The 21,795-nt window shown below is 42.5% G+C and overlaps 1 protein-coding gene across 2 annotated transcripts in view; it reads right to left on the reverse strand.

Annotated features, from left to right (window-relative positions):
• The window catches only part of LOC122562174 (platelet-derived growth factor subunit A-like), a 91,817-nt gene that overhangs the window by 55,300 nt on the left and 14,722 nt on the right, over positions 1 to 21,795 (reverse strand). For both annotated transcript variants that reach the window (XM_043714792.1, XM_043714791.1), the window contains exon 2: positions 4,760 to 4,880. In XM_043714792.1, coding sequence (XP_043570727.1) covers positions 4,760 to 4,880 — 121 coding nt within the window. The remainder of the gene's footprint in view (positions 1 to 4,759; positions 4,881 to 21,795) is intronic.

Here is a 21,795-nt window from a genome sequence, read left to right on the forward strand (position 1 = left end):
AAGGAAAGCATACCAAATGCCTTCTTCACTATCCTATCTACCTATGACTCCACTTTCAAGGAGCTATGAACCTGCATTCCAAGGTCTCTTTGTTCAGCAACACTCCCTAGGACCTTACCATTAAGTGTATAAGTCCTGCTAAGATTTGCTTTCCCAAAATACAGCACCTCGCATTTATCTGAATTAAACTCCATCTGCCACTTCTCAGCCCATGAGGAGACCATAAATAGCTAAAAGTCTAACCTAATGAAAAAGATCATAGGACTGTTGTATAAGGTGCTGTGTTTGTGTCAAACATAATGTTGTACAGAAGGTTGACAGATACATATGCATCCAAAATGAGAAGAAGTTACATACTGGACCTGGTTTTGAGAAATGAGTGCAGCCAGCTGCGTGCTTTTTCAGTGAGGGAGCATTGTGGGAGTAGTAAACATAATACCATGCGTTTTAAGAAATTCATAGATAAGGATAACAGCAGTACTTGGGTGAAGGTATTAAACTGAGGGAAGGAAAACTACAACAATATTAGGCAGGAACTGGAGAATGTTGATTGGAGGCAGTTGTTTGAGGATAAATCCACATTGGACATGTGGGGCTATTTCAAATGGCAGTTGGTAAAAGTTCAGAAGTGGCACGCTCCTGTGAGAATGAAGGATAGTTATGGCAAGTTATGTGAACCTAGGATGACCAGGAATGTTATGACTTTAGTCAAAAAGAAAAAGGAAACATATGTGAGGTCTAGGAGAATGGGAACTGACAAAGCCTTTGAAGTATATAAATAGGAAAGAACTTTAACAAAGTATGAGTAGGGCTAAAAGAGGTCATGAAAAGTTGTTAGCAGAATCCTAAGGCTTTTTTTTATTTATATATATATAAACAAGAAGGTAGTCAGGGAGAGAGTTGGCCCACTCAAATCTATATGTGGAGCCAGAAGAGGTAGGTGAGGTCATAAACAAATACTGCGTGTAGGTATTCATCAAAGAGAAGGAATACTAGTGTAGGATGATCTCAGGGAAGAGACTGTCAAATTTCTAAACCAAGTTGGTATTAAAAAGGAAGAGGTGTTGTGTGTCTTAAAATGTACTAACGTAGATAAGTCCCCTAGTCCTGATGGGATCTATTCCAGAATATTGAGATATGCAAGAGAACAAATTGCTGGAGCATTGACACTCATCTTTATATCCTCTTTGGCCACAGGTAGGGTCTCAGAGGACTGGAGAATAGCCAACGTTGTCCCATTGTTTAAGAAGGGTAACAGGGACTATCCTGGAAATTACCCGCCTTTAAGCCTCATATCAGTGGTAGAGAAATTATTGGAAAAGATTCTCAGGGACATTTAGAAGCAAATAGACTTATTAGCAACAGACAGCCTGGTTTTGTGTGGTGACGTCATTCCTCACTAACTTAATCTGGTTGATGGATTTCAGTAAAGCCTTTGATAAGATCCCTCATCGCAGACTAGTACAAAAAGGTAAAGTCACATGGTATTAGATGTGAGCTGGTGAAATGGATACAGAACTAGCTTAGTCACAGCAGACAGAAGGTAGCGGTGGAAGGATGCTTTTCGGAATGGAGGGTGCAAATACTCGTGTTCCATTGGGATCAGAGCTGGGAACTCTGAGGTTCATGGTCAACATAAATGATTTAAAGGAAAACATAGCTGGTCTAATTAGTAAGTTTTTAGACAATACAAAGATTAGTGGAGTTGCAGATAGCGAGGAAGATTGTCAGAGGATACAGCAGGATATAGATCAGTTGGGGGTGGGGCAGAAAAATGGCAGATGGAGTTTAATCTGGACAAATATGAGGTGATACATTTTGGAAGGTCAAGTACATGTGGAAATAATACATGGCAGAACCTTGAGGAGATTTGATGTGCAGAGGAATCTGAGCGCGTAGGTAGATAAGGCAGTAAAAAATACCTATGGCATGCTTGTCTTCATTGGAAAGGGCATTGCGTATAAGGATAGGCAAGTTATTCTGCAGCTTTATAGAACTTTAGTTTGGCCACACTTGTAATATTGTGTACAGTTATGGTCACCACACTACCAGAAGGATGTGGATGGTTTGGAGAGGGTACAGAAAAGGTTTACCAGGATAGTGCCTGGTATAGGGGATTTTAGCTATGAAGAAAGGTTCGATAGATTGGGTTGAGGGTGATCCAATAGAAGTTTATAATGTTCAAAGGCAACAACATCTGGACAATATCCAGGCTTGGGCTGATAAATGGCAAGTAACATTAGCACCACACAAATGGCAAGCAATGTTCATCACCATTAAGAGACAACCTAAGCAGCAGCTCTTGGCATTCAATGGTGTTAAAGTCATTGAATCCTGCACTAACAGCATCCTGAGGGTTACCATTGACTGTAAACACAGTTGGACTCATTATATAAATACAGTAGCTACAAGAGCAGGTCAGACGTTAGGAATCCTGCAGGAAGAAACTCATCTCCTGACTCCCTAAAGTTTATCCATCATCTATAAGACAGACGGCAGGAGTGTGATGCAATAATCCCCAGATGCCTGGATGGCTCTAACAGCATTCAGGAAGCTTGACAGCATCCAGGACAAAGCAGCCCACTTGGTTTGCTCCTCATCCACAAGCATTCGCTCCCTCCAACACTGATGCTCAGTGATAGCAATGTGTGTTATCTAAAAGATGGAGAGCAGAAATTCACCAAAGATCCTTAGACAGTATCTTCTAAACCCACAACCATTTCCATCTAGATGGACAAGAGCAGCAGATACATAGAAACACTACCACCTGCAAGTTCCCCTTCAAGTCACTCGCCATTTGACTCGAAAGTATATCGCCATTCCTTCCCTGTCGCAAGGTCAAACTACTAGAATTCCCTCCCTAAGGGCATCATGGGTCTATCTAGAACACATGAACTGCAGCAGCTCAAGAAAGCAGCTCACCGCCTCCTTCTCAAGGTGAAAGTGAGGACAGCAGATGCTGGAGATTAGAGTCGAAAGTGTGGTGCTGGAAAAGCACAACAGGTCAAGCAGCATCCAAGGAGCAGGTGAATCGATGTTTCAGGCAATAACCCTTTATCAAGAATAGGATTGTAAGCCGAAGGGGTGGAGAGATAAATGAGAGGGGGTTGGGGTTGGAGGGAAGGTAGCTGAGAGTGCACAAGGTAGATGGAGGTGGGGGTGATGGTGAGGAGAGGAGGGTGGAGCAGATAGGTGGGAAGCAAGATGGACAGGTAGATCAGGTCATGAGGACGGCGCTGAGTTGGAAGGTTAGAACTGGGATAAGGTGAGGGAAGGAGAAATGAAGAAACTGGTGAAATCTGCATTGATGCTGTGGGGTTGGAGGGTCCCGAGGCGGAACATGAGGCATTCTTTCTCCAGGTGTTGAGTGGTGAGGGAGTGACAATGGAGGAGGCCCAGGACCTGCATGTCCTTGGCAGAGTGGGAGGGTGATTTGAAATGCTCGGCCACAGGGCGGTGGGGTTGTTGGTGCAGGTATCCCGGAGATGTTCTCTAAAGCACTCTGCGAGTAGGCATCCTGTCTCCCCAATGTAGAGAAGGCTGCATTGGGAGCAACGGATACACTAAATGACATGTGCAAATGGATGTGAAAGGCTCCTTTGGGGCCTTTGACAGAGGTGAGGGGGAGGTGTGGGCACAGGTTTTGTAATTCCTGCAGTGGCAGGGCAAGGTGCTGAGAGGGAAAGGTGGGTTGGTGGGGAGCATGAACCTGACGAGGGAGTCGCGGAGGAAGGGAAACTAGAGATTGACAATAAATGCTGGTTGGCCAGCAACACTCTCATCCCATGAGTGAATAGAAGGAAGGTTCATCCTACGAGTGCAGGATGGTATTTCTCTTCTATTCTACGACTAAAACTCCACTCTTGGAAATGTAAGGTTAAAACTATGCTCTCAGGTAGGTTACATTATAACAGGTTTGACACCCAGACGGAAAAGCTTTTAAGACAAAGTAATATTTGGAAATTAACATACTGGTTTCCCCATGTTGGAGCATGTAAGACCAGAGCGGATAATCTCAGAATAAGGGGTCACACATTTAAGACAAAGATGAGGAAAATTTATTTTCTCAAAGAATTGTGAATCTCTGGAATTCTTTACCGCACAGGGCTGTTGAGATTGTGTATATTCAAGTGTGAGATAGATTTTTAATCAGTAAGGGTATCAAGAGTTATGGGGAAAGGGAAGAAAAGTGGAGTTGAGGACTATCAGATCAGCCGTGATCTCATTGAATGACAGCAGACCTGATGGGTTGAATGGCCTACATTTGCTCCTATATCTTATAGTGGTCAAACTGGAGCGCAGGTCTTAGATGAACAAGACAAGTCAGACCAGTTTGCATCACTTGAAAGTTTTATAGTTTTTTTTTCTTCTGGGAGGACACAAAACCTCTCTCCTGCCTTAATCTCACTCTGCTAGCACACCATTCCTTTCTTCCTTTTGTACTTATCATACTTTCCCTTTAATGTCTGTTGTTCAGCTCAACCATTCAATGTGGTGGCAAGTCCCACAATCTCTTTCAGCTCAGTGAAGAACTTGAGCTTGAATTTCTTATTGGATTTATCAGTAACTATTTTAGAGATATTACCTTTAGTTTTGGACTGTCCCATAAGTGGAAACACCATCGCTTCATAATTCTAAAAGCCTCTATCAGCCTTCTCGTTTGCAGAAAAGGCACAGCCCCAGCCTAACCAGGCTTTCCTGACAGTTGTAACCCAAGCTCTGGAACCACTCTGGTGTCATACTTCTGCAGAACACTGACCTTTGGCCTCAATACCCAGGAGGTCTTCCAGATCATTGATACTTCTTATGTCTGCTTGAGCGATCATCCTCAGCACATCTTCTGGGAGACCTTCTTCTGTATTTATGCTTTTTGGCATTTGCTGTTCAAAAGACAGAACACGTTTATAAGTGCTCAGGGAAACAAATGATTATAGAGCAAATAATACAGATCTCCTTGGGTTTCAAATAATCTCAATTTTTATAATGAAGCAGCCCAAGCTGTCAGCATTTCATATCATTTTCAAACAAAGGATATTCAAGAAAATCAAGTTGAAGATCACCTACAACTGAATGTCAGTTAAACTGATGTACACTACAACGAACATACAATAAGGATGGACAGAAAAATAAATTATTTGGGCCATTGCCCATATGGTCATATTGCAATGAAACATCATGAGCTGCAATGTTTCCTATTTACCAGCAACCAGGTAACATCAGGGAGAGAAAAGAAATGTAGGAACAAAGACAGAATGCCGGGGAAACTCAGCAGGCCTGGTCGCTTCTATGGAGAGAGAAATGGAGTTAACATTCCCAGTCCAGTATGACTCTTCATTTTGTGTTTTTGTTTCAGACTTGCAGCATCCACAGTATTTTGCTTTTATTTGAAAACAAATTCAGAGCAGGTGCTTGATGGAAAAATGTTCTGGGAAGTTCTTCTCCAACCTTCTGCTTATCCAAATGGATTTCAGGAGGCCACCATGACCAGAAGGCCTATCACCCTGCCTCCTCGATCTCTTTTGTCCACAGCTTTCTGCCACAGGAAAGAACTTGACCATCTATCTTCTGAATTCTTGAAACAAATCTGCATTCAGCATTGGGCCAGCAACCCATTCCAAAAGTCATCAACACTCCGTAAGAAACAAAAACTCTTGCCATCTCTTCTGATTTCAAGTTTCAGTAACTTAAATGCAGTTTCTGGTTTTCCCTAAACCTACCTATTCAAATAGTCCAACCACATTTTTATTCCTTCATTATTCTAAATTCTTCAAATCAAATCTTCCTGAAGCTTGACTTCTTTAGACTAAAAACATCCTATACTTCATCCTTATAGTGCTCCTCAATATCTTTGAACTAAAAACCATTCTCCAAATCTCCAGGTAAGGATGGCAAATTTAATTCCCTAAAGGCCATTTATGAACCCAATGGATTCTTACAACAATCCATGATAGTTTCATGGTCATAATCACCAAGAGTAGTTTTAATTGCAGCATTACAATAGAAATTTAAATTCCACCATCTCCCAGAGCATTAGATGAGATCACTGGATTACCTCCAGAGGCATTACCATTACGGCATAAATGCCCTCACAGGCAGATACACAGCATTTCAAATTTAAATTAATCATAAGGTGAACTCCAAAGTGTTAATTGAAAATCTGTAACGGCTGCTTAGAGATGGTTTAGAACACTAGAAATCTTTGACTGAAAAGTGATGAATAAAAATGTTTACCTTTGTAGGAGATGGAGTATATTAAATGTTAATTCTATGATCAGTTCTAGATATGTTTGCAATTGAAGTGCCAACAATTTTAACATGGGAGTTCTCCTTGATCTGTATAGCAACTGCATTCCTGGAATTATTTGTTTAGTAATAATACATGAGCAAATAGAAATTATTTGTTATTAAGGCTCAAAATAGGCTTCAGTGTCGCAGGGAATATGAATGGATAACAGATAGATAACACCACTTTCAAGGAATTTGTTTTAAAGTCACAGCAAGAGTATTTGCATAACTTAGTGACCTTCTCATGTTTTTTTTTCAGTATGTCATCATGTAGGACAAGGATAGATAGAATTCCATTACCAGTGTTTATGAATGTAATACTAGAAAGCATGGACTCAGTAATCCACAACTGTAAATTTGGCAACATTTGTAATGGCCACCAACACAATTATAACAAGATGCAATAGCCTTGGTTTTAATCCACAATTTTGGAAGGGACCTTTGCAGTTGTTAGAGTCTGTATCCATGCTATATTAAGACCTTAACAAGGTGGTGGAGATAAAGGTTTCCTGAATCAGGAAACCCAGTTCTCAGTTGGAAACCAGGACAGTATCCCCAAGCCAAGTGAAAAGGGGCTCCTCGTTCATAGAGATGTATAGCACAGACGCAGAACCTTTTTGTCCAACTTGTCCATGCCAACCAGATATCCCAACCTAACCTGGTCCAATTTGCCAGCACCCGGCCCATACCCCTCTAGACCCTTCCCATTCATGTATCCAACCAGGTGCCTTTTAAATGTTGCAATTGTACTAGCCTCCACACTTCCTCTGGCAGCTCATTCCATACATGCACTACCCTCTGCATGAAAATGTTGCCCCTTAAGATCCCTTTTATCTCTTTCCACTCTCACCTTAACCTATGCCCTCTAGTTCTGGACTCCCCCTCCCCATGTCCCTCATGATTTTATAAACCCCAATGAGGTCACCTCTCATTTTTGAAGCTCCAGTGAAAACAGCCCCAGCCTATTCAGCCTCTCCCTATAACTCAATCCTCCAACCCTGGCAACATCCTTGTAAATCTTTTCTGAACCCTTTCAAGTTTCACAACATTCTTCCCACAGGAAGGAGACAAGAACAGCATGCAATATTCCAAAAGTGGCCTAACCAACATCCTGTACAGCCACAACATGACCTCCCTACTCCTATACTCAATGTTCTGACCAATAAAGGAAAGCATACCAAATGCCTTCACTATTCTATCTACCTGCGACTCTACTTTCAAGGAGCTATGAACCTGCACTCCAAGGTCTCTTCGTTCAGCAACACTCCCTTAAGACCTTACCATTAAGTGTATAAGTCCTACTGAGATTTGCTTTCCCAAAATGCAGCACCTCACATTTATCTGAATTAAACTCCATCTGCAACTTCTCAGCCCATTGGCCCATCTGATCAAGATCCTGTTGTAATCTGAGGTAACCTTATTTGCTGTCCACTATACCTCCAATTTTGGTGTCATTTGCAAACTTACTAACTGTACCTCTTATGCTCGCATTCAAATCATTTATGTAAATGACAAAACATAGAGGACCCAGCACCGATCCTTGTGGCACTCCACTGGCAACAGGCCTCCAGTCTGAAAAACAACCCTCCACCACCACCCTCTGTCTTCTACCTTCAAGCCAGTTCTGTGTCCAAATGGCTAGTTCTCCCTGTATTCCATGAGAACTAACCTTGCTGATCAGTCTCCCATGGGGAACCTTGTCAAACGCCTTACTGAAGTCCAGAGATCATGTCCACCACTCTGCCCTTATGAATCCTCTTTGTTACTTTTTGAAAAAACTCAATCAAGTCCGTGAGACATGACTTCCCATGCACAAAGCCAAGTTGACTATCCCTAATCAGTCCTTGCCTTTCTAAATACATGTAAATCCTGTCCCTCAGGATTCCCTCCAACAACTTGCCCACTACCGACGTCAGGCTCACCGGTCTAAAGTTCCCTGGCTTGTCCTTACCATCTTTCTTAAATAATGGTACCATGTTAGCCAATCTCCAGTCTTCTGGCACCTCACTTGTGACTATTGATGATGCAAATATCTCAGCAAGAGGCCTAGCAATTACTTCCCTAACTTTCCACAGAGTTCTCAGGTACATCTGCTCAGATCCTGGGGATTTATCCATTTTTATGCGTTTCAAGACATCTAGCACTTCCTCCTCTGTAATATGGATATTTTTCAAGATGGCACCATCTATTTCCCCATTTTCTATATCTTCCATGTTCTTCTCCACAGTAAACACTGACTCAAATATTCATTTAGTATCTCCCCCATTTCCTGCGCCTTGCTGATCTCTGAGGGGCCCAGTCTCTCCCTAGTTACCCTTTAGTCCTTAATATATTTTTTAAAATCCTTTGGATACTCCTTAACTCTATTTGCCAAAGCTATCTCATGTCCCCTTTTTGCCCTCCTGATTTCCCTCTTAAGTATACTCCTACTGCCTTTATACTTTTCTAAGGAATCACTCAATCTATCCTGTCTACACCTTACATATGCTTCCTTTTTTTTTCTTAACCAAACCCTCAATTTCTTTAGTCATCCAGCATTCGTTATACCTACCAGCCTTTCCTTTCACCCTGACAGGAATATACTGTCTCTGGATTCCCATTATCTCATTTCTGAAGGTTTCCCATTTTCCAGCTGTCCCTTTACCTGTGAACATCTGCACCCAAATCAATTTTTGAAAGTTCTTGCCTAATGCCGTCAAAATTAGCCTTTCTCCAATTTCGAACTTCAACTGTTAGATCTAGTTGATCCTTTCCCATCACTATTTTAAAACTAATAGAATTATGGTCACTGGCCCCAAAGTGCTCCCCCAATGATGCCTCAGTCACTTGCCTTGCCTTATTTCCCAAGAGTAGGTCATCTTTTGCACCTTCTCTAGTAAGTTAATCCATATACTGAATCAGAACATTTTCTTGTACACACTTAACAAATTCCTCTCCATCTAAACCCTTAACACTATGGCAGTCCCGGTCTATGTTTGGAAAGTTAAAATCCCCTACCATAACCACCCTATTATTCTTACAAATAAATGAAATCTCCTTCCAAATTTGTTTGTCAATTTCCCTCTGACTATTAGGGGGTCTATAATACAATCCCAATAAGGTGATCATCCTTTCTTACTTCTCAGTTCCACCGAAATAACTTCCCTGGATGTATTCCCAGGAATATCCTCCCTAAGTACAGCTGTAATGCCATCCCTTATCAAAAACGCCACTCCCCCTACTCTCTTGCCTTCCTTTCTGTCCTTCCTAAAGCATTTGTATCCTGGAATATTAAGCTGCCAGCCCTGTCCATCCCTGAGCCACGTTTCTGTAATTTCTATGTTATCTCAGTCCCATGTTCCTAACCATGCCCTGAGTTCATCTGCCTTCTCTGTTAGGCCTCTTGCATTAAAATAAATGCAGTTGAATTTATCAGTCCTACATTGTTCTCGGCTTTGTTCCTGCCTGCCCTGACTGTTTGACTCGCTTCTTTTCTCAACTCTACCAGTCTCAGATTGATCTCTTTACTCAGTATCTCCCTGGATCCCATCGCTCCCCACACCCCATACCACACCTCCCCCCACCCCCCACTGCCCACCACCACCTTACTAGTTTAAATCCTCCCGAGCAGTTCTAGCAAATCTCCCTGCCAGTATATTAGTCCCCTACCAATTCAGGTGCGATCTGTCCTTCATGTTTAGGTGACTTCTACCCCGAAAGAGATTCTAATGATCCAAAAATGTGCATCCTTTTCCCATACACCAGTTCTTCAGCCACGCATTCATCTGCTCTATCCTCCTATTCCTACCCTCACTAGCCCGTCACAGTGGGAGTAATCCAGATATTACTATCCTTGAGGACCTCCTTTTTAAAATTAATGTCTAACTTTATATATTCTCCCTTCTGAATGTCATCCTTTTCCCTTCCTATGTCATTGGTTCCAATGTGTACAATGACCTCCTGCTGGTCCCTCACCCCCTTGAGAACATTCTGCACCCTCTCTGAAACATCCTTTATCCTGGTATCAGAAAGGCAACACACTATTTTGATTTTTCACTGCTGGCTGCAGAAACATCTGTCAGTACCTTGGACTCGAGTCCCCTAACTCAACTGGAACCGATGTACCCCTCATTACATTAGAGCCTGTCTTGATACCAGAAACTTGGCTGTTCATGCTACATTCCCCTGAAAGTCCAGCACCACCTACATTTTCCAAAACAGCATACTTGTTTGAAATGGGGATAGCCACTGAAGACTCCTGTACTACCCGCTTACCTCTCCTACCTTTCTTGGAGTTAACCCATCTACCTGACTGTATCCATGGCTTTTCTCCCTTCCTATAACTGTCATCCATCACACCTCCTTACTCTTGTAAATTCGTCATTGCGTCTAACTGTCACTCCAAACAATCCATTCAATTTGGCAGGATTCGCAACCAATGATACTTATTGCAGATATAATCCTCAGTGACACTTAAACTCTCCTGAAACTCACACATCAGACAAGAAGAGCATATCACTCTACTAAAGGCTATTTTGCTCCTTCTGATCAAGACTCAGAAATTAGCACCGTCTTATTGCTCTACAAAACACTGCTCCGGGCTAACTTAATACATATAATTTTTAAAATTTGATCAAAATAAGAAAGAGTAAGTCTTTTTAAAGACGTTTTGAAACAATGCCCAGACATCAACTTGATGGGAATATGGTTTTCAGGTTTTGGGAAAAGGTGAAATCACCCAAAAGTTTATCCACAGCCCTCATCCCAAAGACCAGTCAGTTCTTGCTAACACAATCAGAGAGATATTCCATGGCTAAAGGCCAGTCCGAGTGAGACCAGCTTCCATCCCCTGTATTTTCTGCAGCAGGCGACATTCTAACATAACAACGAGGACTGAGCCCTTGATCTTTTAGAACTTTCAGAAAAATTGTCATTCTCATGTGAAAAAAAAACTACGGGCACTTTTTAAAGAAGTATACTTGGTTTGTATATATTTGGTATGGAACCTTCAATAGTAAGTGACAGCAATGAAGCAGGGCACTGCGTAACGTAACTGAAGCAATCAGACAGCCTGTCTCTGAAGGAAAGGGTGTTTTAGGAGGAAAGAGGTCTGATAGGGAGAAGGATCTGACAGACAAAAGGATTTCTTCAATCAGATGTAAACTGTGGGCTTTAATCCATGTAAACAGTATGTTTTCCATGCTGAATCTTAATTTTCCTTCATGTTTCTAATGTCCCAAGGCCAGTGGAATAAAGAATCTTTGTTTCTTGATCTTTGGGTTGTCTGTGTGGTTTCATGTTACATTTCTGACGTAGCAGGATTCCAGAACACTGACATTAAGTCGTAGCAGAACAGGGTTGAGAAGAATCTGGCCGAGATGGAGTGGATGGTGGGCAACTGAAAACTGGCAATGTCCATAAGGATGGTTGAGGCTGCACCACTAATACTGAAGCTCGTGCATCTTTGGAAGAAATAAGACCCCTTTCGACCACACACAGACATAGGCCCCAACATATATTCCTTTAACATCATGGAGGAAGGAAGTGGTGTTACTCGTCAAATATTCTACTGGTCTCTGAGGAGGAAGCCTGGATATATTCAGAGAAAAACCAGAAACACTCGATGACCAAGGAATTAAAAACTGGATTAAGGATTCATAGCTGGTTATGGCCTCCAAGGGCCTCAATGTGATTGAGCTGGCAACATTCATAACAGAACATCTATGTGGAAAGTCAATCAGAAAATACTAGAGCGGAGGTGCAGATGTTCAAAGACGTTCACAGTAGATCTTTGTATTATGCCTGCCGGGGGAGAGCAATAGCCTGATGCAGCTAAAGCAAAGGTGTTATGGTTTTAAGCAAGCTGGAGAGGAGGACATAGTCTCTGTATCCTGGGCTCTGATGAAGTTGTTTAACTACAACACTCTCCTGGATCCCTACTCCAAATCAACCAGGGACAGGCAGCTGAAGGACTACCCCTATTGGAAGCAGTCTGGCCTTGGGAACCTATGAATGGAGTTGCATGACCAACTTCAATAATTTTTCTGCAGCAGATCAATCTGGGACTGGTACAGATTGGACTCGTAAGACCAGAAAAGAGGCTACCATCAAGGATGTGACTGTCAGCATGCATGGGGATGTAAACCTCAGGCAGAACAGATCACTGCTCAGCAATCACAGATTCAGTCCTATTTTCATGGTATGCCTTAGCCAATCCTACTTAAGGGACATTCCAAAGAAGTATTGGAATTGTGACAGGGCTGATCACTTCAAAATGAGACTGCCCTTAATAACCACAGCCAAGGGAAGTCAGTGCTGGCCAGCCAGAGGGGGTTGTAGCTGTCACCGTGTAGTCAAAGACAGCATTCTGACTCTACGTCCCCCATGACATTCAGACCAAGATTCAATGTAATATCATTGATGCTTTTGAATGAGATCCAACCAGATCCAGGCAGCTAGAGCCTGGTGTGATTTCACCTTTGCCATCCATGTTAAAAGAGGACCTCAGACAGCTTTAGCTGATTGACGTGGGCATCAATAGACTGCGCTATTACTGAAAAGCCCAACATCCACTCAGCCCAGCACCAGCTAATGATGGAGTCCAAACAGGCACGGAAACTGGAGTCAGGAAAGAGGCTGGTGTCCTCTATCTACTGGTTCATAAGAACGAGAGCGAGGTGAAGCAACTCATCCTTCCTCACAGCCTCAGGTGTCGAGTGTCAGTAATAGCTCATAACCAAGCAAGACATGAGTAATGGAAAAGAAAACTGCCCTGACCAGAGAACAGTGTTACTGGCCAGGGATTGCTGCTGATATTGATGACCATTGTTGAAATTGAGAGAGGTGTTCTTTCAACAAAGCAGGAAAATGAATGCACACGTGTATGGGATACCGGGTCGCCAATAGACCTTTAGAGATCCTTGCAAAAATGTTTAGAGTGCTTGACTCCAGTAGCAACAGGATGGAACATGTTTTGATACACACAGATATCTCCACCGTAGGAAGTAGATGAGTCGGAAAGTTGGGTGGAGAAATGGCAGATGTAGTTCAATCCAGACAAACATGAGGTGATGCATTTTGGGAGGTCAAATGCAAAGGAAAGTATATGGTAAATGGCAGAAACTTTAGAAACATTGATGTACAGGGGGTTCTTGGGGTACAATCCATAGCTCCCTGAAAATGGCAACATAAGTGGATAAGGTGGTAAAGAAGGTATACAGCGTGCTTGCCTTTATTAGTTGGGACATTAAGTCTAAAAGTTAGTAAGTCATGTTGCAACTAAATAAAACTTTAGTTAGGCCACATGTGAGTATTGTGTACAGCTCTGGTCACCTCATTATGGGAAGGATGTGGACATTTTGGAGATGATGCAAAAGAGATTTACCAGAATGTTGTCTGGATTGGAGTATACTAGTTGCAAGAAGTTGGACAAACTTGAATTGTTTTCACTAGAACATTGGAGGCTATGGAACAATCTGATAGAAGTATATAAAAATTATGAGAAGCATGGATAGGGTGGATAGTCAGAATCTCTTTCCTAGGGTGGAAATATCAAATACAAGGGGGCCCACATTTAAGCTGAGAGGGGGAACGTTTAAAGGACATATGTGAGGGAAGTTTTTTTTTACTGAGAAAATGGTAGGTGCCTGTAACACACTGCCAGGGAGATGGTAGAAGCAGATATGATAGTAATGTTTATGAGGCAATTAGACAGCAACATGAACAGGCAGGGAATAGAGGGAGACAGACTATGTGCAACGAAATGAGATTACTTTCAAATGGTATCATCGTCGGTGCAGACATGATGGGCCAAAGGACCTGTTCCTGCTGTACTGTTCTATGCTCAAGTTTCCACCCATAACCAAAAGGTGTCAACTATAGGCAGCCTATTAATACATCATCGGTTGGGGGTCAATTTAGCTCAGTCGGTTGGTTTGCAAAGTAGTGTGATGCCAGCAGCATGGGTTCATTTCCCCATCATTGGCTGAGATCACTATGAAAGACTGTCCTTCTCAACCACTTCTTTCACCTGCAATACAGTGGTCTTCAGGTTAAATCACCACCTCTAATCTCTCTCTAATGAGAGAGCAGTCCTATGGTCTGGTAAGACTATGGTGACTCACATCATTGGTTTCAGTTTCCAATGTTGGATTCATAGTGATCAAAGGCATAACTTTGAGAGCAAGATTGTACAGAAGCTTTGTAAAGTCAATCATATCGCCAAGAACCACACCAGTCCTGATCATCCAGAGGGTATTGGACAGTCTGAATGATTCAGCCATACTTAAAATGACATCTGCGTGCCTTGCCTGTACAAATGAAAACATACCTTCAAGAGTTGGTTTACAGTTAGAATAGCAACCCGCAATCATCTATAGATTATTCTCTACACATTGTCTTCTTTGGATGAGACACAGTCCTTCATGTGAACCATTTTTTTTTATTCACTTGTGGGATGTGGTTGTGGCTGGGCCAGCATTTATTACCCATCCCTAGTTGCCCGTGAGAAGGTGATGGTGAGCTGCTTTCTTGAACTGCTGCAGTCCTTGTGCTGTAGGTAGACCCACAATGCCCTTAAGGAATTCCAGGATTTTGGCCCAGTGATAGAATAGGGATTGATATCTATTTCCAAGGAAGGATGGTAAGTGGCTTAGAGGGAATTAGTAGATGGCGTTCCCATGTATCTGCTGCCGTTGTACTTCCAACTGGAAGTGGTTGTGGGTTTGGAAGGATCTGTCTAAAGATCGCTGGTGAATTTCTGCATGTATATTGTAGATTTTACACACTGCTGCTACTGAATGTCAGCAGTGGAGGGAGTGGATGCTTGTGGATGTGATGCCAATCAAGCAGGCTGCTTATTCTTGGATGGTGTCAAGCTTCATGGGTGTTTTTGGAACTGTACCCATCCAGGAAAGTAGGGAGTATTCCATCACCATTCTGAATTGTACCTTGTAGAAGATAGTGGACAGGCTTTGCGGAGTCAGGAAGTGAATTACTTGCCGCAGTATTCCTTGCCTCTGACCTGCTCTTGTAACCACTGTATAGTTGAATTTCTTGTCAATGGTAACCCCCAGGATGTTGATGGTGGGGGATTCAGTGATGGTAACACCATTGAAATATCAAAGGGTGGTGGTTAGATTGTCTCTTATTGGTGATGGTCATTGCCTGGCATTTGTGTGGCATGAATATTCCTTCCCACTTGTCAGCCCAAGCCTGGATATTGTTGCATTTGAGCATGAACTGTGCTGAACGTTATGCAATTATCAACAAAGATGGTTGGGCCTAGGATACCACTCTGAGGGACCCCAACAGAGATGTCCGGGAGCTGACATGACTGACCTCCAACAATCAGAATTATCTTCCTGTGTGCCAGGTTTGACTCCAACCAGTGGAGTGTTTGCCTCCTGAAACCAGTTTTGCTCGGGCTCTTTGATGCCACACTCAGTCGAATGCAGCCAAGGGCTGTCACTCTCATTTCACCTCTGGAATTTAGCTCTTTTGTCCATGTTTGAATCAAGGCTGTAATGCGGTCAGGAGCTGAGTGACCCTGGCAGACTCTAAACTGGGCGTCACTGAGCAGGTGTTGCTTGATAGCACTGCTGATGACATCTAGCATTTTTCTGATGATTGGAAGTAGACATGTTGGGGCAGTAATTTATCTTGTGTTTTGTGTACAGAATATAACAGGGCAATTTTCTGCTGCTTGGTCGACGCCAGTGGTGTAGCTGTACTGGAACAGCTTGGCTGGGGAATGGCAAGTTCTGGAGCACATGTCTTCAGGTCTATTGCTGGAATGTTGTCAGGGCCCATAGCTTTTACAGCATCCAGTGCCTCAAACTATTTCTTTTTTCATGTGGAGTGAATCAAATCGGTTGACTGGTATTTGTAATGCCAGAGACCAGTGTAGGAAACTGAGATGGATCATCTAATCAGCACTGCTGGCTGAAGATTGCTGCAAATGTTTCAGCCTTATCTTTTGCACAGATGTGCTGGGCTCTTCTGTCATTGAGGATTGGGATACTTGTGGAGCTTCCTCCTCCAGTGAGTTGCTTAATTCCCCACCACCATTCACGACTCGGTGTGGCAAGACTGCAAAGTTTAGAACAGATCTATTGATCGTGTGATTGCTTGGATTTCTTGGGCTCATTGTACTTTCTGATGGAGATGGTCAAGCCTATGAGTGAATAGCCAAGTATCACACAAGATCAAGCCAAGTATTGGAGATGAAGTACAGGACAGCTAAGAAAAACAGTGACTGACTGGAATTCCAATTGGCATAAAGGCATCCCTCCAACACTGGAATATCAAGGGTTGGGATACAAGATATCTGGGACACTGAATCCTAAACCAGTATTAAACAACTAGACACAGGCAGCCAGACTTGTGTTGTTGAACTCGTAACTGCAGGGTGCCTCAGAATATGGCTTTCAGATAGAGTTGATTGATGCCAGGACTCTGGGGATGATAGGGAGACAAGTAGCTCACTCAGAGGTACGTGATGGCTCAAGTGAAGTGGAGTCGGATAGCAATCAGGATTCTTGCATTGGAAAAATGGCAGAGCGATGATGTGCCAGAAAAGTAGAAACTAAAACCATATGACTCCTGGAGACCTGACTGACCTAGGTCCCACTGTGGGTGATGTGTCACAGAACCTGAATCCCTTGGAAGGCACAAATACAGATAAGAGATGAAAAGGCTCTCTCAAGCAACTGCTACTTATCACCCCAACTAATAACCACATGGCTCAGAGGTTAGCACTGCTGCCTCACACCACCAGCGATCCAGGTTCAATTCCTGCTTTGGGCGACTGTCTGTGCAGAGGTTGTTCTCCCACTATCTACATGGTTTCCACTGGATGTTCTGGTTTCCTCCCAAAGATCCCAAAGTCCAAAGATCTGCAAGTTAGGTGGATTGGCCATGCTAAGTTGTCCATAGTGCCCATTGGGTGGATTATCCATGGCAATATGTGGGGTTACCGGGATAGGATTTGGAGGGGTGGGATGCCCTTTGGAGGGTCAGTGTGGACTGTATGGGTTGAATGGCCTCTTTCCACACTGTAGGGATTCTATAATCTGCCCACATTGATAATGGAAGCAAAAAATGCTACATTAATGTAGACCCAACCATTATAGCCACCATGGTGCAAATGAACCTGCTAATCACACAGCTACTTAGCAAATAGTCACCGTGTGCTATATATCATTGTCCAGGCAGAAATGTGCAATAGAACCTCCAGCAACAGGTGGATATAGTGAGGAACAGCACCAAGCATGGCACAGCTGAAGCAGATATGTCTAAACCTCCTGTAGTAGGTGACAACGGTGAGGGAGGGTATTGAGCCGGAAGCTGGAACAGCCAATAGTAACTGCTTTGGAGGAAAGGAATGGGGTCAAGGATCAGACAGTCAAAAGATTCCCCCAGTCAAATGTAATGCAATAGCCTCGATTTCATATAAATACCATGTTTTCCAAGTTTAACACTGATGTCTCTTCCTGTTTGCAATGATCTGATGCCAATTGAGTAAAGAATCCTGATCCATGGGTCATCCATGTATTCAAATCTCATGTTGCACATCTATAAATCCTACAAACATTTTTACCATCAATTAATGTGATTCATAGCCTCAAGGAATCATTTTACTTGTAACTACATCCAAGAAAAAAAAGTCACTTAGATTGTCAGATAATTTTGTACCATATTGTATTTTTTGTTGCTTCAGAGAGAAAACATAATCCCCTTACATATACTTTAACAATCTATATATATCTGGACTCCACTAACCCAAACTAGTCCTAAGAATAACAGCCCTACTTTCAGTCCATTTATGACAATGGTTGTTTAACAATTTACACAAATACAAGTGCTCAAAAAAATTCTCTGCCAAATATTGAATATGTCCAATAAGGAGCATGATGAACTGATCATGATTAAACTCATTTTTAATGGAAAGTTTCGCCTTCCATAGACCTTGTCAGGTCAAGTTACATCACCTCTCTATAAAAATAATAAAGCGAAAGGATTGTGGTTACTATTTAACTAGCCCAACCATATAGTCAGGTTTGGCCCAAACCTAAATAGGGAACGTTTTAAACCTCCATTTCAGTTAAAGAGTTATGTCATCAGATTGATATTGTCAAAACAATGTTTCTTTTGCACTGTGAACAGAAGTTTAAAGTGAGAACTGAGCTGTAGAACTACAACTACTGTGCAAGAAAACACTACTTTAAAGAAAAGTTGATTTTATTGATGACCACTTCAATAACTTATATTGGAACTATTTTCTTAGGTATCAACATATCAAAGGAAGTACAATGTCATCGCAGAAAGCTAATAGAAACATCTAGTGGTACTAACACAGCTATGTAACAACAAAATAGGAATCACATACAACTTCCTCAGTAAGCTGGTTCAGACAACAGAATAACTGAATACATGTAGCACAATGTGTACTAACAGAAATTTACCAAAGACATTTCATTACTCCGAAAGACATAAAGTCTCTAAAATATACAAACATCGCAGATAAATATTCAGAAAGTGTATTTTGTGCACATTTTGTTTTTTTTTTCCAAAATTACCACAATGTTCTAGCAGTGGAGCTTTACATAAACATCCGATTAAAAATCTCACCTCCTAGTGTTCAATGACAAAGATTAGAAAATAGTGAGGGTGTAGGGAAGAGAAGTGACTGGAAAATGGGAAACCTTCAGAAATGAGATAACGAGAATCCGCAGGCAGTATCTTCCTGTTAGGGTCAAAGATCAGCAAGGCGGCCTTTGTGTGGAGCCACAGAAAATGGGGAGATAGTAAACGAGTATTTTGCATCAGCGTTTACCGTGGAAAAGGACATGGAAGATATAAAATGTAGGGAAGTAGATGGTGACATCTTGCGAAATGTCCATATTACAGAGGAGGAAGTGCTAGATGCCTTGAAACGCATAAAGCTGGATAAATCCCCAGGACCTGATCAGGTGTACCCGAGAACTCTGTGGGAAGCCAGGGAAGTGATTGCTGGGCCTCTTGCTGAGATATCTGTATCATCGATAGTCACAGGTGAAGTGCCGGAAAACTGGAGGTTGGCTAATGTGGTGCCAATGTTTAAGAAGGTTGGCAAGGACAAGCCGGGGAACTATAGACAAGTGAGCTTGACGTCGGTGGTGGGCAAGTTGTTGGAGGGAATCCTGAGGGACAGGATGTACATGTATTTGGAAAGGCAAGGGCTGATTAGGGATAGTCAACGTGGCTTTGTGCGTGGGAAATCATGTCTCACAAATTTGATTGAGTTTTTTGAAGAAGTGACAAAGAGGATTGATGAGGGCAGAGTAGTAGATGTGACCTAAATGGACTTCAGTAAGGCGTTCGACAAGGTTTCCCATGAGAAACTGATCAGCAAGGTTAGATCTCACGGAATTACAGGGAGAACTAGCCATTTGGATACAGAACTGGCTCAAAGGTAGAAGACAGACGGTGGTGGTGGAGGGTTGTTTTTCAGACTGGAGGCCTGTGACCAGTGGAGTGCCATAAGGATCGGTGCTGGGTCCTCTACTTTTCGTCATTTATATAAATGATTTGGATGCAAGCATAAGAGGTATAGTTAGTAAGTTTGCAGATGCCACCAAAATTGGAGGTGTAGTGGACAGCGAAGAAGGTTACCTCAGATTACAACAGGATCTTGATCAGATGGGCCAATGGGCTCAGAAGTGGTGGATGGAGTTTAGTTTAGATAAATGCGAGGTGCTGCATTTTGGGAAAGCATATTTAGCCAGACTTATACACTTAATGGTAAGAGAGTGTTGCTGAACAAAGAGACCTTAGAGTGCAGGTTCATAGCTCCTTGAAAGTGGAGTCGCAGGTAGATAGGATAGTGAAGGCGGTGTTTGGTACGCTTTCCTTTATTGGTCAGAGTATTGAGTACAGGAGTTGGGAGGTCATGTTGCGGCTATACAGAACATTGGTTAGGCCACTGTTGGAATATTGCTTGCAATTCTGGTCTCCTTCCTATTGGAAAGATGTTGTGAAACATGAAAGGGTTCAGAAAAGATTTACAAGGATGTTGCCAAGGTTGGAGGATTTGAGCTATAGGGAGAGGCCGAATAGGCTTGGGCTGTTTTCCCTGGAGCGTTGGAGGCTGAGGGGTGACCATATAGAGGTTTACAAAATTATGAGGTGTATGGATAGGATAAATAGACAAAGTCTTTTCCCTGGGGTCGGGCATTCTATTCCTGATGAAGGGTTTTTGCCCAAAACATCGATTTTCCTGCTCCTCGGATGCTGCCTGAACTGCTGTGCTTTTCTAGCATCGCTCTAATCTAGAACCTGGGGTGGGCGAGTCCAGAACTAGAGGGCATAGGTTTAGAGTGAGAGAGGAAAGATATTAAACAGACCTAAGGGGCAACATTTTCATGCAGAGGGTGGTATGTGTATAGAATGAACTGCCAGAGGAAGTGGTGGAGGATGGTACGATTGCAACATTTAAAAAGCATTTGGATGGGTATATGAATAGGTAGGGTTTTGAGGGATATGGGCCAGGTGCTGGCAGTGGAACTAGATTGGGTTGGGATATCTGGTTGGCAAGGATGGATTGGACTGAAGGGTCTGTTTCCATGCTGTAGATCTCTATGACTCTATGACTGATGCTAAAGGTCAAGTACAATGTGATGTCAATGAAAAGGATTGTTAGAAACAGACGCAGTAATCAACTGTTATGTCCTGTTGAGAGCCAATCTCAACTGGCTGATGAATGTATTAAAGGAGCCGGATAGATAGAACAATAATGCAGACATGGGGGCTCATGTGGTAGAGTGGTAATGTCCCTGCTTCTGAACCAGCAGACATTCCTGTCAGCTCCAGAAATATGTCAAAATGCATCTGAACAGGTTGATTAAAAGTACTTACACCATTAATAGTGCAACCGACATTGCGGTACAATGTTAGCGTCTCTACTTCTTGGCCAGCAGATCCGGGTTCAACTACTACCTGCCCAAGAGATGTCTGAACTGGCTAATTGAAGTAACTACAGATAGTACAACACCAGCCTTAGTTATATGTGAATGCTTCTAGTTCTTGATTGGCAAGAAATCTTACATTCAGAAAGATGAGGGAACACAGGCATTTATGAACGGATTAAATAATTAATTCCAACAAAATGTATACAGAAACTTTTTATACTGCACCCATCAGGATTATATGCAAGAAATATCAAAATAACAGTGGAAGACAACATTTATACCATGAAAGGAGAGTGCTGACTGGTTGGCAAATAGTCTGTTTGATAGAGGCTTTGCCATGGAGAAAGTACTGGTTAATGATGACTGACATTAATTGCCAAGCTTTGGTTACATTCTAAACCAGGCTGGATGACTCTGACTTTTCAAGGCATTGCCCTGAGAAAAGAATCGGAGGATGACAGTCACCTGCTTTATCGAGTTAAAGCATACACAGTGTTCTGCAAAGCACAGGACCCTTTATATTAATACATGTAGCTTCCTGCAGATGCAAGTGCCCATACTGTTAGCCCGACACACAGGTGAT

This window comes from Chiloscyllium plagiosum, chromosome 24, assembly GCF_004010195.1.
Source record: "Chiloscyllium plagiosum isolate BGI_BamShark_2017 chromosome 24, ASM401019v2, whole genome shotgun sequence".
Classification (NCBI taxonomy): Eukaryota; Metazoa; Chordata; class Chondrichthyes; order Orectolobiformes; family Hemiscylliidae; genus Chiloscyllium; species Chiloscyllium plagiosum.